The following is a 14,814-nucleotide window of genomic DNA, read 5'->3' as shown; positions in this document are numbered from 1 at the left end:
CGCCCCAGCTATGCAGCTGTGGCCACCGGCTACGCTAAAACCACTTCGTCGAAAGGAACCCGGCGTTGTCAAGAGAAGCTGGGGTGCAAGGCGCCTCCCCCTCCCCCCCCCTCCGAAGGCAGCAGACGCACCCCCAGCCGCAACTGCCATGGCACCAGCCAGCCACACTTCTGTGCAGCACTCGGAAGCCACCAGCCTAAGGCTCCTGCTGCGGCCTGTTGCTGACCTGCTGCCAGACGACAAGTTGCGTTCAATCTGCTTCCAGGCAAGTGGGCAGCCTGCTCAGCAGAGCCACTATGGCGAACGCCCCAGCTGGGAATCACCGCTGCCGGCAGAGCGTGCTTCAGTGGAACGCGCGCTCGTTGCGGCGGCGCCAAGCAGACCTCCCTTTGCACCTCCTGCAGAGCGACTACGACGTACGTGCGTTGCAGGGGGTGTACACGACTGCAGATGATTTGCGTCTGCCTGGATATGTGGGCTACAGCAGCCGCACTTCGTGCTCGCTGCAACCCTGCACGGTGACCCCATGTCTCAACAAAGAACATCCACAGGGACTTCCCCGCTACGCGGTGTACGGGCGGGCGGATGTGCTGCAATCTGAGGTCGACGTGGCGGATCTGACTGGAGGGCCACTCGAATGCTGCGCTGTTTGTGTAGGTCTTTGGGGCACTGACACCACCATGGCCAGCGTATATATTCGACCATGCCGGCCCTGAGATCCAACGTGCCTGCTGCAGCTAGTTCGACGTTTTGGCACAGACTTTGTCCTCTGCGAAGACATCAATGCTCACCACACCATCTGAGGCAGTCGCCGCTGCTGCCGGCGAGGTAGCAGCGTTATGGACGTTGTTAACCAGCTGGGTCTGAATATTCTCACCACTGGGCCTCCCGCTTTCGTCCGTCACACAGCCCGTGCCGTCAGCACGGCAATTAACGTGAGCCTGGCCACTGACGGCTGCCGATACACTTGGACACCGCAGCCGGAGACCTGGGGTTCTAACCACTTCACTATCGTGTTGGCCCCATTCAGGGGCAAGATCCCCAGGACGCTGGTGTACGCCACTGTCGATTGTAGTGCTTTCCGTAAGCTGTTGCAGCAGGACACCAGTACCAGGGACTTCCTGCAGCTTGTGGCGGACAGCGGCCGGGCAGCCACAGTATGGTCCACTGCGCCGAAGGGCCAAGCAGCACCAGACATTCGCCACCTACAGCTACGAGCTGCCAGGCGCAGGGCTGAACGTAGAGCACTGCGAACCAATCAGGCGGAGCACTTGACGGACACCGTCGCATCGACGCCGCCTCCAGAAGACATTCTCGAAAACGCAGGCGCCAAAGCTGGCAGGGCAGCTGTGCCACGATCATCAAGGCGCCGGATGGAGCCCGTGCCTGGCGCCTGCTCAGGGCCTTGCTGAAAGGACCTCGTGTGCAACGCCAGGTGCTCTCAGCAACCTTCTCAGCAACATTCTAATAAAACATGTCTATCGTTTCCCTAGCGTTACCGCAGCAAGCACATGCTTATTCTTCGTTCTTATATCTCGTTTTATAGGTGCGTGTACTAAGGCATCCTGATCTCGCTTCGAAAAGTAGTGAGCTTCCCTTTGAGTTATCATAAATTATTTTTTTCATGATATCGTGTTTTTCCTTTTAAGTAGTTACTTATGGCAGGTTTCTTTTCCATTGTCGCCACCCATGAGATTAGTTCAGCCTCCCTGACTTTTCGCTTGACGTGCTTTGTTGCTCACCCTAGAGGCCGCATACTTGCTGGTACGCTCCCTAGTTCTTTTCCTCCACTGCGAATCAATGTTTCTTTCTGTACACTCAACACTCTCTCAGCCCATACTTTCTTCCATATTCCTCAGTCGTTCTTCATAATCAATTTTACTGTGAGCTTCCTTCACTTCAAAAACCTGTCCAGCCCATATCATCCTGCACAGCTTCATTTGTAGTCTTCCCGTGAGCGCCCAATGCGAGGCGCCCCACTGACCTTTGGTTGCCATCGAGTTTTGATTGTACCCCTGATTTCAAGTAAACAAACGCATTTCCAAAAGTAAGTCCTGCAACCATTACACCTTTCCGCATATCCCGGTTCAGCTCGTACCTATTGTATACCCATAGCTCTCTGTGCTTCATTATGGCTGCATTTCGCTTCCCCTTTACTGTTATCGTTTTTTCCTACATTTCCATATATCTATTGCCTTCGTTTATCCATATACCAAGATATTTGTATTCTCTCACCCGAGGTTTTTCCTGGCCCTGTATTGCCACTGTCTGTTCACTGTTTTCATCGAATACCATAAGACCCGATTTTATAACGCTAAATTTCAGACCTAAATTCTCGCCTTCCTGTCCACAGATATTATCCAGACGTTGCAAATCACTTTGCTTCTCAGCTAAAAACACAATCGTCCGCATCAAATAAACCCGGAAGGTGCTGCTCTACTATTGTACCCGCCTGTTTGTATGAGAGCTTAAACCCAATATTAGTTCCGTCTAGCGCCCTCTCCATCCTCACCATATACATCATAAACAGCAGTGGGGATAAAGGGCACCCCTGCCTAAGTCCCTTGTTGATGGATGGATGGATGCAAAACTTTAATGGAGGTGCTGAGGTACGCGACTCAGCGCGCTGCGGGCCGCTCCCACGTTGGGACAGTCGGGCCATGCTCGACCGCCGCATCGTGGGCCCTCTGGACAGCCCATAGTTGCGCCCCGGCATCGGGGCTCTTTAGCGGAGAGCCACTTGTCCTCATTGATTTGTTCTGTGCCTCGTAACGAGGGGCAACGCCAGAGCATATGGTCGAGGCTAGCGATGTCATTGCAGTGCCTACCAGGGCATTCCGAAAGAGCAGAGAGATAGCATCATCATATCGCCCGCCCCGCGCAATATGCTTCCCCAGCGCAACGTAGAAAGAAGGAAGGCCAGGGCGGTGGCGCTCCTACGCCGCGCGACAGAACTCTCTTGTTGATATCAACTTTTTCATCGCTCCTCATCCCTTCCCATTCAACGCAAACAGTATTTTCTAGGTAAATCTCTCAAATGCTGTAGGCAGTCGTCACCTAAGGTTTCCCCTTGAAGAATATCCCACAAAAGGCTGCGGTCTACATTGTCATACGCTCCGGTATTGTTTAAAAAGGCCACATATAACGGCCTGCTTTCTACTGTTGATATTTCGATACACTGAGTAAGAACAAATAAGCGTATCAAGAGATTTCTATGGTGAACTACCACTATTTTTTGTCTTTGATGTGTAAATCAGTGAGCGAGCACAATGTATCATTGTTACTTATACTGTGCGTTTTCTGTACATCATTCTTACCTCCTTTATGTTGCCTCTCCCCTTTATAATGTATACTTACTCTGAGGGTGCTGTAAATAAATAAATAAAAAAGAATTATCATCCAAACACCTACCTACCCTGAAGCCATTCTGAAGTTCTTCCAAAATGTCATTATTCCCTGGCCATGCTTGCAGTTTCGATTTTATTGCCTGCATTCTAACCTGTATATTACCGATGTAATGGTCAACGGTCTATACGAGTGAATTCTACCTTTCTCCCCATTACCTTTATAAAGTAAATTAATTTTACTTTGTCGCCAACTCTCTAGTATTCTTCTATCTTTTAAAGCTTATTACACTGCTTTCACCAGAGCTTCCTTCCTTTTTGGTCCTAGTTCATTAATCCGCCTAACGGGAACCTCGTCTAGCCTTGTGGCTGTGCGCTTAGGAATTTTCGCTTCGGATTTCTCCCAGTTGAAATTTGTCAACACCAGATCCATTTGCATATGGTTCTCTTTCACGCTTTTCTTTCTTCAAATACAACCCCGTCACTGCCCTGGAAAAATTGGGCTGTTATTTCTTATTATGTTATTTAATGCCGCTTCTCCTTCCAGTTTGTTTCTATATTAATCTAGGATATGTTGTTGCATTGTTGTTGACTGATAATTTTATGTGGTTCCAAAAGGTTCTACATGTGGCCTTCCTTTTCACACGTATTTCTGACAACCAACGTTTACTTTCACCTTTTATCTTTGCTTGTGCAGAGTAATAAGGTAGACCGTCAAATTTGTTGACATGAGGTGCGTTCAGGAAGGATTCGAGGTGATAGTCGGACAGGTTGCCCCGGTGGACATATATTGAACAACACTTCACTGATACAGAACGTAAAACGAAGCACTAATTAAGGATGTCCTCTAATGCGGCGCGGGACACGTCGACGCGGCACACTGCTCAGTTTCCGTACCTCGCCCACTAACACGCGAAGACCTGGCGTACGGTCCAACTAAGTTCCCTCACGTGTGGCCGTAATCGTCGCTGGCCCGCCGTACGCGGCGGAGACGGCTCGGGTTGCGTAGGCTGTGACGGTGACATGGCGATAAGCCGCTGGGGTAGTGGCTCAGGATCCCTGGTAGTGCCGGAACTCCGAAATAACAGGAACACTGGAACCAGCCAGGCACAGGACACGGCGCACCTTGCCTCGATGGCCCGTCACGAGGCTGCCAAACGGTACATCCCGGGAAGCCCTCTCGAAACTCATTGTTCAGACTTCCTCGGCTCGTTCGATCCGTGCCCACAGCTGATGTTGCTGTCCTGAGTGGCCGTGGCACATACCCACAGTGGGGGATTGGCCAAGAATTGCGTGGTTCAATTAGGTGCGTAAAAATAGTAAGCTTCCTCCTTTTCCTTCACCAGCCCTCGAGCGTGTCTCTTATTTTCCCGCGTCGTGCCGCGTCTGCCTTCGTCGTCTTTCCCGACATCAGCCCCCACACAAGAAAGTTACACTTCAAGCAACTTTGCCATGCTGAGTGATCTCTCAGCTGGACGACTCGTTGCACTGTTACACAGCGCACACAGTTCACAGATTGCAGACAGTTTACTCAGTGCGGAAAAAAAGGACAAAACATGCACGTGTACATAAACAATAACAAACAATACGTACATACACATATAAGCTTGAAGAACTAAGACACTCTGCTTAGGTAGTCCGTCCCAATATTGTCACTGCCTTCTATGTATTCGACAGTGAAGTCAATTTCCATAATCAATTAACTCCAGCGCGATACTCAGTTGTTCCCCTGTTTGGCGGAGTTAATGTATGAGAGTGGTTGATGGTCCGTTTGCAACAAGAAGCGCTTCCACAGAGAAAAACATGAAGCTTCTGGGTAGCCCAGACAAGAGCGAGACCTTCCCTTTCTATGGTAGAGTAACGTGCTTCTCTAGGCAGCAGTTTCCTACTTGTGTAGGCGACCGGGTGCAGAACACTACCGTGGCGTTGTAAAAGGACAGCTCCGAGGCTTGTCGATGACGCATCTGTACGTAGGACAAACGGCTGTTCTAAATCTGGAGACCGAATAATGGGCCGATCAGAGAGTAAACGCCGTAGTTTGCCGAATGCTTCCTGGTAATGCGGCTCCCAGACCAGTTTGTTGGGCGCAAGCTTGCGGGTCAGTTCTGTGAGGGGCGCTGATACTTTTGAATAATTTGGCACGTAGTCTCCGTAGTATCCAGTAAGGCGCAAAAATGAACGGGCTTCTTTTTTAGTAGTTAGCTGCTTCGCAGCTTCAATTTTCTCGAGGGTCTCGATTTGTGGCCGGAGGGCACCGTGGCTTACAATATGTCCTAAATATTTTACAGAGGTAAAGCCAACTTCACTTTTGCAGGGCTTGATGGTTAGACAGGCGTCTTTTACTTGCTGGATGAAACGCCGAAGAGTGTGATTATGTTGTTCCCACGTTACGGTGGCAATTAAGACGTCGTCGTAGTAGCGGCAGATATTGGGCATACCGTCGACTACTTTTCTCACAAGCCTTGTGAAAACAGCTGGAGCCGTCTTAATACCAAACAGCATAAATCGGAACTGATAGAGCCCCGACGAAGATTGAAAGGCTGTCATGTGTTTGCAGTCGGACTGCATTCGCGATTGCCAATACTCTTTCGCAAAGTCGAACTTTCAAAAGTACCGACTCTTACCCAGCTTGGCTAATATCATGTCTACTCGTGGTAGTGGTTCGTTGTACATTAAGACCACTCGATTTAGTTGTCTAAAATCAATGCACAAGCGCATACTGCCGTACCTTTTCTTCCCTATCACCGCCGGCGACTTGTAGGCAGAGTTAGACGGTTCAATGATCCATTGCTTTAGCATTTCTTGCACTTCATCTTCGACGGCCTTTTCGATTGCAAAAGGTACCGGATATTGCCGGACATGCACCGGTGTGTCCGTTGTCACTCTTAGCTGGCATTCTATGGGGTGTGTTTTTCCAGGCAAGTCCGAGAAGATGTCTTGGAACGCAAACAATGTTTCCTTTGCTTCTACGGCTTGCTCAGCAAGCAATTCAGTGGCAATTTTTACATCCTCGAAAGCTTCTTTCTGCTTCAGCACAATAAATTGCAGGTCGTTCCCTTCATCTTCACGTGTGTTCACAGCTACAGCGGCTTGGTGACCAGCCGACGGAAATGGACATCTTTCATCATATTTTTAAACAAGTTTATATGAGCACTTATTCGCTTGCCCAAGTCAACGACGTAATCAAGGTCGCTTCTCTTCTCAAGAACGGTGAACGGCTCCTTCCACGTTGAGATTAAACTGTTGTTCTCGGATGGTAGCAAGAGTAATACTTTGTCTCCCACGGCAATGTGGCGCGCCTTTTCCTTGCGATGATAATATTCATTTTCTGCAACTTTCCCTTTTCGAAGCTCCTCGTGGGCGAGTTGACATGTCTGCGGCAGCCGTTCTTGCAGCTGTACTACGTAGCTGTACGTCGTTTTGGTCTCTTCGTCCAGATGCTTCCATGACTACAGCTCCTTGAAGATGGTCATAGGTGGCCGTATGTAACGGCCATAAAGAAGCTGAAAAGGCGGGACATACATCTCTGTATGTGAATATCAGTAGGGCCAAGTATCAATCCTTATTTTTGGGGCTTTCTTTGCACATTCGCCGAATCATTTCTTTGAACGTTCCATTGAAATGGCCCACTAAACCATTTCCCATTGGGTGGTACGGGGCAGTCGGTAGTTGTCTGAACGAAAGCAGCCAGCTTAATTCTTTCATGAGTTGCGAGGTGAATTGTGTCTCTCGGTCGGTAACTATTTCCAGTGGAATTCCAATGCAGCAAAACATCCTGAGCAACGCCTCGGCAATCCTTTCCGTGTCAATACTTGGCAAAGCAACTGCGTCTGGGTAATGTGTTGCAAAGCCCACCATGGTTAGAACAAATGAGTTACCATTAGCAGAAGTAGGGGGACAGTGGTCCGATAATAGCAGTAGCAACCCGCCAGAAAGGAGTGTCGATTATCTACATGTTTCCAAGAGGTACACGTCCTACTAGATGTTTTGGGACGGTTCTCTAACAAACGTTGCATGATTTCATGAACCGGTGGCATCTGGTTGACCGCCACGCCAGTAAATTTTTCTGCGATACTGTCGGCCGTTCTCTTTGTCCCTTGGTGACCAGAGAGAATTACTTCATGTGCTATCTTCAGGACTGATTCCCGAAGGTCTCTCGGAACAACAAGCTGTTCCACTTCCCTCTTTGCCGCAGATTTATAACGCCGCAAGAGAATATCATTGAGGAGTATAAATGTGACAGTCGCAGATCGCGTGGTTTTGGTCTTGCCCACGTCCACGATGCAACCACTGAGACCTCGATCATCCTTCTGCAACTTTTCCAATGCATCGGGACTGACATCTATCTGGTTTACAAGAGTTACTTGAATCCTTTTTGTAAGGGAACGTGATGCAGCAACTATAGGATTATCGAGAACTGGGCCGGTATTTTCCTTGGCGAGCGGGCCACCCTCTGCACTTCCTTGTTAATGTAGCGCGGTAGGCTCCACCTTCGATCTGCGGCTCCCGGTAACTCAAGAGAGGGGCAAACACCGTTAACATTGCCTAACACAACATCATATAGTGGGCGCTCTATACATATGGCACGCACGGTTCCTTTAAAGAATGGACAGTCCACTTGGACTTCAGCTTCGGGAAGGCATTGTACAAAACTATCTAATAAATAGACAGTGCGCGTTTCCCCAGTAAACTTGTTGGCTGGCACAACAGAGCCCTTTACTACGACAGTGTCGCAACCAGAATCTGGAAAAACAGATACCGGTTGTCCTTCGAGACGCCCTTTTGCTGTCGGCAAACCTTCCTGTCCTAATTCTTGCCCAACGGTGCTTTCTACCCCTAATCCAATCTTTTCAGAACTGTCTTCTTCGGTGTTTACAGCATGTGTGTGCTGTTCGTGCAGCCTATCTTCTCGGGTTGGTTGGTCAGGTTCAGAAAGGGAACACGAGGCCTCGTTGCGCTCCTTCGTATGCTTGGTAAAGCCTTCCGGCACATTTCCAGGCTTCTTTCCTTTCCAACCGATCGCAGCCTTAGATCCGCTAGCTCTAGACTAGCAGTCTGGCGGCTTAAGTCCTCGCTTGTTGCATATGAAGTAATGGGGTTTTGCTTGACCACTTGATGGCTCACTGGCTTGCGTTCCACTCTTCACATACACCTTTTCTTCTCGACCTCTAGCCAGATTTCTCAGACCTTGAGCTTCGAGGTAGTCATACGCTGTTTCTGCCAAAGTGTCAAGATCTTTGCAACCTCGCTCCTTCAGAAAGGTGGCAAGCTTCTGGTCACATCCACACAAGAATTGTTCCAAGACAACCTTGTTTCTCAAGGCGTCATAAGTCTCAGTTTTGGCCAACTCTTGCCAGTGACCCAAATAACCAAGCAGCCTACCCACAAACTGGCGGCCTGTTTAGCCACTGTTGGGCTTGGTCTCTTGAAACTTGATTCTATAGCCCCCTTCAGTATACCGGAACCTCTGGAGAAATGTCGCCTTAAGCTTTGCAAAGTTCGTTGCGTCTTCAGCGGACATACGTCCGAGGACAGTGACACCCTCCCCCGTTAAACACAAACTCAGAAACAGCGCCCACTAGTCGCTAGGCCACCCTTCGTCTGTGACCACTCGCTCGAACCTTTGAATATATGCGTCCAGCTCATCCCGAGCTTCATTGAAAGCTAGAATTAACTTGTGGCGACTTCGGAAACCTTGATTATATATTTCTCTATCACTTGGCTAGGCTGCGACTGCTTGACTTGGCTGTTGCAATTCTTGCACGCACAGCCGTAGTTCTAACAACTCGAGTTCTCCAGCTTGCCGCTCCAACTATCGTGCACGGTCCTCTCTGGCAGCCTCACGCTCTTGTGCGCGGTGCTCTCTTTCTTTGCTACGCTCCTCATCCATCCACTGCTGGAGTGCCTTTCCTGTGAGTTCCAACTCTTTACCAATGCCTATCAGTTTTTCGGCATCCATCCTTAACCGCTGCATCTGAGCAAAGTGACTCTCAGAGGTGTTTCGAGAGTCTCATCCTGTCGTGGACACCACATGATGTAGATTAATAAAACGCACCGTCACGTTCGCTGTCGTGAGGTGCGGTGAGGAAGGATTCGAGGTGATAGTCGGACAGGTTGACCCGGTGGACCTATAATAAACAACACTGCATTGATACAGAGCGTAAAACAAAGCACTAATTAAGGATGTCCTCTAATGAGGCGCGGGACACGTCGACGCGGCACACTGCTCAGTTTCCGTACCTCGCCCACTAACACGCGAAGACCTGGCGTCGCAGCATATGGTCTAACTAAGTTCCCTCACGTGTGGCCGTAATCGTCGCTGGCCCGCCGTACGCGCCGGAGACGGTTCGGGTTGCGTAGGCTGTGACAATTACAAGGCAACAAGCCGCTAGGGTAGTGGCTCAGGATCCCTGGCAGTGCCGGAACTCCGAGAGCACAGGAACCCTGGAACCGGGGCACAGGACACGGTGGACCTTGCCTCGATGGCTCGTTACGAGGCAGCGGTACATCCCGAGAAGCCCTCTCGGGACTCGTTGTTCGGACCTCCTCGGCTCGTTCGATCCGTGCCCGCAGCTTCCCGCTCGCTCGCCGCCCGCTTCCTCCTTTTTCACCAGCCCTCGAGCTTGTCTCTTATTTTCCCTCGTCATACCGTGTCTGCCATCGTCGTCTTTCACCACAGCTTGCACCAGTATTTGAAGCATAGACTTTTTCTTCCGGTATATTTCCCATTTAGTGGCTACTTCATCCTGCGGCCACTGCGCCTTCTTTGCCTGTCGGTGCTCTCGGGATGCTTTCTGCCGTTGGGCGATCACTTCGCGTGTCTCCCTGTTCCTCCAGCTTTCTGGTTTCTTTTTTCCTTTCCGACGAACATGTTGTTTCTCTTTCCGCATTTCTGTCGTTATTACACTTACAAGCTCAGTATATTCCCACTCTTGGACCTTTGCCAAGTTCTTCCTTGACTCTTGTGACTATATTTGTTATTTGTTCAGCGTTGAAACTTGGACTGTCCATTTTGCACTCATTGCTCTTCTTCCCAACTACATATCCCATTTTCGAAATGACGCGTTTATTGTCACTGCCATGCTGCTATACCCTTCCTCGTCAATGAGCATTTCTCTCAACTTATCATGAATTCTTTCGGTCATCAGATAGTAATCAATGGTGGATTGCCGTTTCCCACTTCCCACGTGATCTGCCCTTCACAGTTAGGCCCTGTATCCACGATAACAAGGTTATGTTGCTCACAAAGGTCTAGCATTGACTTCCCGTTGTTGTTGGTATAACCAACTAAATCCTGTATGTGGGCATTCATGTCAACTAATAGGATAATTTCGGCATCATTCCCAAAACCCTTAATATTATCACTAATGCATTCCCCTCTCTATTTTTCTCGGTCCAATTATTTCCGGTCCACAAATACGTAACGCCCAGCCAAGTTTTTTTTCACTGATTTTATCTGATAACCAAAGAGGCTCTTGACATTCTGAATTTACTCTTTTACATTTGGCTCCCTGATGGATGAGCATTCTGACTCCCCTCCCATTCTATCCGACCTTAGTTCTGTCGCACCCTCCTCAAACATAATCCTGAATCAGTGGCGGCTCTTCCGAGTCTCTAAGATGCGTTTCTGTAACCGCATGCATCCCTATTTGTTCTCTATTTAACTGCTCCTCAATCTTTGCCCACTTTTCCTGCATGTTAATGTAGCCTACTGCATGCCGAGCTCTCTTTCTTGTTTACCTCCTTTTGCTGTTATTGACGGTGATGCTGTTCTGAGGTTCCCCTAGGGGACCTTCATTTTTACTACCTACTCTGGCCTCCTGAGCGCCCGCGGGCCTCTAAAAAAAGCAACAGCGCGACCAGCAAGTCGCCATCCCACTTCTCGTCCAAGCCTGTAATTGAAGGCAATTCCGTCTCACTCAAAACCACCACATCTTTTCACTTCCCGGTTTACTTCGACAACCTCGAAACCTTTCTCTCGGCTCATTTTCCATATCGCCTCATTAGCAGCCACTACGGCTCTTTGTACATGATTGTCACACACAGAAACCTCCGGCACCATGCACACCACGATCTGCCCCTGAGGGGACAGCTCGCGCAAGTCCTCTACCCCCTTCGCCATGCGCTGGACTAGTCCTGTCCATTTCCTCAAGGCAGTACCTCAAGGCAGGTGGCGCTCTTTCCAGCTACCACCTCAACACGCTGCACGCATTCTACGTACTTTGCTCACACTCACTCTCCTGTCACGTCGGGGGACTGCGTTCCATTGGCACGACCATTCTCGTTCACAATGGCGGCACTGTTAAGCTTTTCCTCGGCTTCTTGAAGTCCTTTTTTCCACTACTTCCCGTGCATCACGCTCCATATTTACCTTATTTTTCAGCTCTTCGACCTGTTTGACAAGCTCATCCTGTAAAGCCTCCATTTTCTTCAGCCTAGCATCGACATCACAGTGTGGGCATATTGGTTCGACTCCCTCTTCATTTTCATCCATCCCCTCGTCTGCCTTGCGGGACCCCCCGCACACTGCACGCTTTCGCGGCTTTCTTGCCATGTATTGCACGGCTTGTTCTAATGCAAATACTATAATACTATAATAATGCAGAACACGTGCCTTCTACCAAAACCGATACAGACAGCATCTAAATCTTTAAAATGCCGCAAATTAATTCTCACCAACGTTTTAAAAGCACTCAATGTCGCACAGACTTAAGGTATGCCACGTTTTCGCACGTGTTCAACCACGAGGCCGCGCTTTCACTTTCCTACCAAAGCAACATTCCCGACACCAAAGCACACAGTAAAACCACTAATAGCTGCTAGTCTAGCCACTTCCAAGCTACTAATTAAAGGCTATGAAGACTTAAAAGTCCCACCCGGTTGCACGTGCTGAAGCACGTGGCGCGAATGGACGCTCCGACTATCCTGCAAAACCAAACATACACGAAACACACCCGCGCACACGAAAAGCGAGAAAGAGAAAAAAGAAAACTGCCCAATTATTATTTGAAGGCTACAAAAATCAGCAAATCAGAAAGAGAAGCAAGCTCAAAGCATGCACAAAAAACATGATTTCCTCGCAGCCACGGAGTCGTGGAAAAACACACAAAGCACAAAGCGATGCGGCGGAGGTGAGCGCCATCTGGAAGTGTTTCAAGGAAGTCGGTGCGCCGTTCCGTGGACTGATATATTTACGCGCCAGCGTGCGCAAATGGCGGACGTCGTCTCCGGTCTCTGCATTGTATAAATGCTGGAAAAGGGGTTTGTTTGAGTTTTCCCGTAATAGAATTATGTTTTCTCGTATATTCAAATTACAATCCGACAACTATTATGTCTGGAAGTTTTGTGTAAGTCGTAGTTTAGGATTCTTGCACGTATTTTAGCTTGAGAAATTCAATTAGTTCAGTCAATTCCTTGCGTCACATGGAAAGCCTCGGTATGTGTGGTTTGAAAATCTGTTTGCCAAAATGACGTCTGATGCCGGGCGCAGGACACCGACGCTAACACCGGATTTTCTGCGACACAGGCTCCTTACAGCTGTCGCGTTAAAACATCGTATCAAACTCCCATCTGTCGTTTTCTTGTGTGCCTGAGGTGGTTAAAATGCTTCGCATTTAAAATTATCATTGCAACAAACTTAGGTCAAGAGCACAATTCCTTTAATAAAGCAACTCTTTCTATCCATATTTCCTTAACCATTCTGCACGCACATAAGGGTAAACTACGACTACGAAACATTTCCAAGCACTAATATTTGCGCTATGACATATGTGTGCAGGCTTCCGGTCATATTTTCTACAATATACGCAGTTACAAAACGAATGGCACCGAGAAATTCCCATTGGAACAAATATATAATGTAAGTCACCAGTTCATATATATATATATATATATATATATATATATATATGTCATCAGGTGCGCTGGCTTTTATTGGAACTTACTGCACATAGCTGAGCTAGTTGGATTTCTGATAACTGATACATTTCAAGTTTCTTTCGAAGCATTGGAAGTGCATCACCTTTCAATGGAAAGTTGGCGCTCCATTCTTGTCGCTGTTTATGTCCGCGCCGCTTAAAGGTTATGGTCGCAGTAGCCATACAAGAAAACGGCCTGAAACCTTGGCTGGTTTCCTGGACGTTGTTTTGCACAGCGACAAACAATAAAACAGCGAAGAAAGCTAACTTGTGCAGATAATCACACCGAGGGCAGACACAGAATGAAGGTCACGAATTCTACTTTATGCCAAGGTCGCCGAAGTACCAACTTACTCCAAGGCAAGCCTTCAAGGTAGGCGGCGAATCAAGAGAGTTCTAACACCACCATTGACACTTTATCAACACTTATACGCAAAGGAATCGTTCTCACCTGCGTAAACTTGACCTCGGGTTTTCTTGTCGGTCCCATGACGCGTTCGCGTGTCTTCAACTGAACCTGGAAGAAGAGGCGAAGACAAATGTAAAAGAACGCAAGCTCTAACTCTTTCGTGGGGAGCGCACAAGGGCACAGGCGCTTGCTGCAATGGCTGCCGTTTCCAGCTCGGTGACCAACGTGATTAACCTACGCTGCAGTGCTGCACGCCAAAAGTGGGGCCAGCGAACACAAAATTTTGTTCGGTAGGAGTCCAGTGCGCCGCACAGTGAGCAGTGACAGGCTGTGTATTCGCCGCGCGACCGAGAAAGACGAGAAAGCTGGTCGCCTGCCTCTTGCAAAGGAAGGTTTGGAGGGAAGCGCGTCACTCTGCATCACACAGTTGCCTCCTTTGTTTTGGCTTTTTGTTTTCTCAATCGTCCGCACGTGGGTAGCGCTTACGCAACCCACGTACTGAGTTAATAGAGGAAGCGGCAGCTCCTCTGCAATCTTGGAGGCAACCGCTAGCGTTTGCGTGACTGCGGCCATGAAGGAAAACCGGTCCGGCCTGGCTGTATAATAACAACATCCTCACTTTCCCACTTATAGTGTCCTTTCACATTTGGCGCACGAACACCCGTCACCGTAGCCCATAGTAGCTATGGCGTTGAGCTTCCGAGCTCCAGGCCGCGGCTTCAATGCTGGCAGCGGCGACCACAATTTCATGGAGGTAAAATGCAATAACGCTGGTACACTTGGATTTTCGTGCACGTTAAATAACTACGGGTGGTCGCAATTATTTGGGAGATCCCTTGTACGGCCTACCTCATCATCAGATTGTGGCTTTGGCGCGTAAAACCCAGGAATTTTTTTATGTATACGAAGTATTGGCTGAAATCAATGAAGCGATTGCACAGATTACACAACAAAAAGACTTGAAGATTGACAAGCTGGTTGGGAAGGGTTAAAATAAATATAAATGGAGAAAAGTAACTAGTTAACTTGAAGCTTGACAAGACGGACGCTAACAAGCTCCAATTCCCAACGAAACTTTATTTTGAAATGGCGCGATTATATAACTGGCGAAAAAAAAAAACTATTTGCAACAACATTGGGGGAA

General features: G+C 48.6%; 1 protein-coding gene across 5 annotated transcripts in view; it reads right to left on the bottom strand.

The window, feature by feature from the left end:
* LOC126545188 (aldehyde dehydrogenase 1A1-like) overlaps positions 1-14,075 on the bottom strand; it is a 59,796-nt gene extending 45,721 nt beyond the window's left edge. For 2 of the 5 annotated variants that reach the window (XM_072285085.1, XM_055078286.2), the window contains exon 1: positions 4,295-4,588. In XM_072285085.1, coding sequence (XP_072141186.1) covers positions 4,295-4,369 — 75 coding nt within the window. In that variant the 5' untranslated portion in view covers positions 4,370-4,588. Of the gene's footprint in view, positions 1-791; positions 1,186-4,294; positions 4,589-13,712; positions 13,779-13,843 lie in introns of those variants that run through there. The other 3 variants (XM_055078289.2, XM_055078288.2, XM_055078290.2) reach the window with 3 other exon arrangements.
* Between the last annotated feature and the right edge of the window lie 739 nt (positions 14,076-14,814).

Source organism: Dermacentor andersoni, chromosome 10 (assembly GCF_023375885.2).
Source record: "Dermacentor andersoni chromosome 10, qqDerAnde1_hic_scaffold, whole genome shotgun sequence".
In the NCBI taxonomy this organism is placed as follows: domain Eukaryota; kingdom Metazoa; phylum Arthropoda; class Arachnida; order Ixodida; family Ixodidae; genus Dermacentor; species Dermacentor andersoni.
This window is presented reverse-complemented; position numbering and strand designations above follow the sequence as displayed.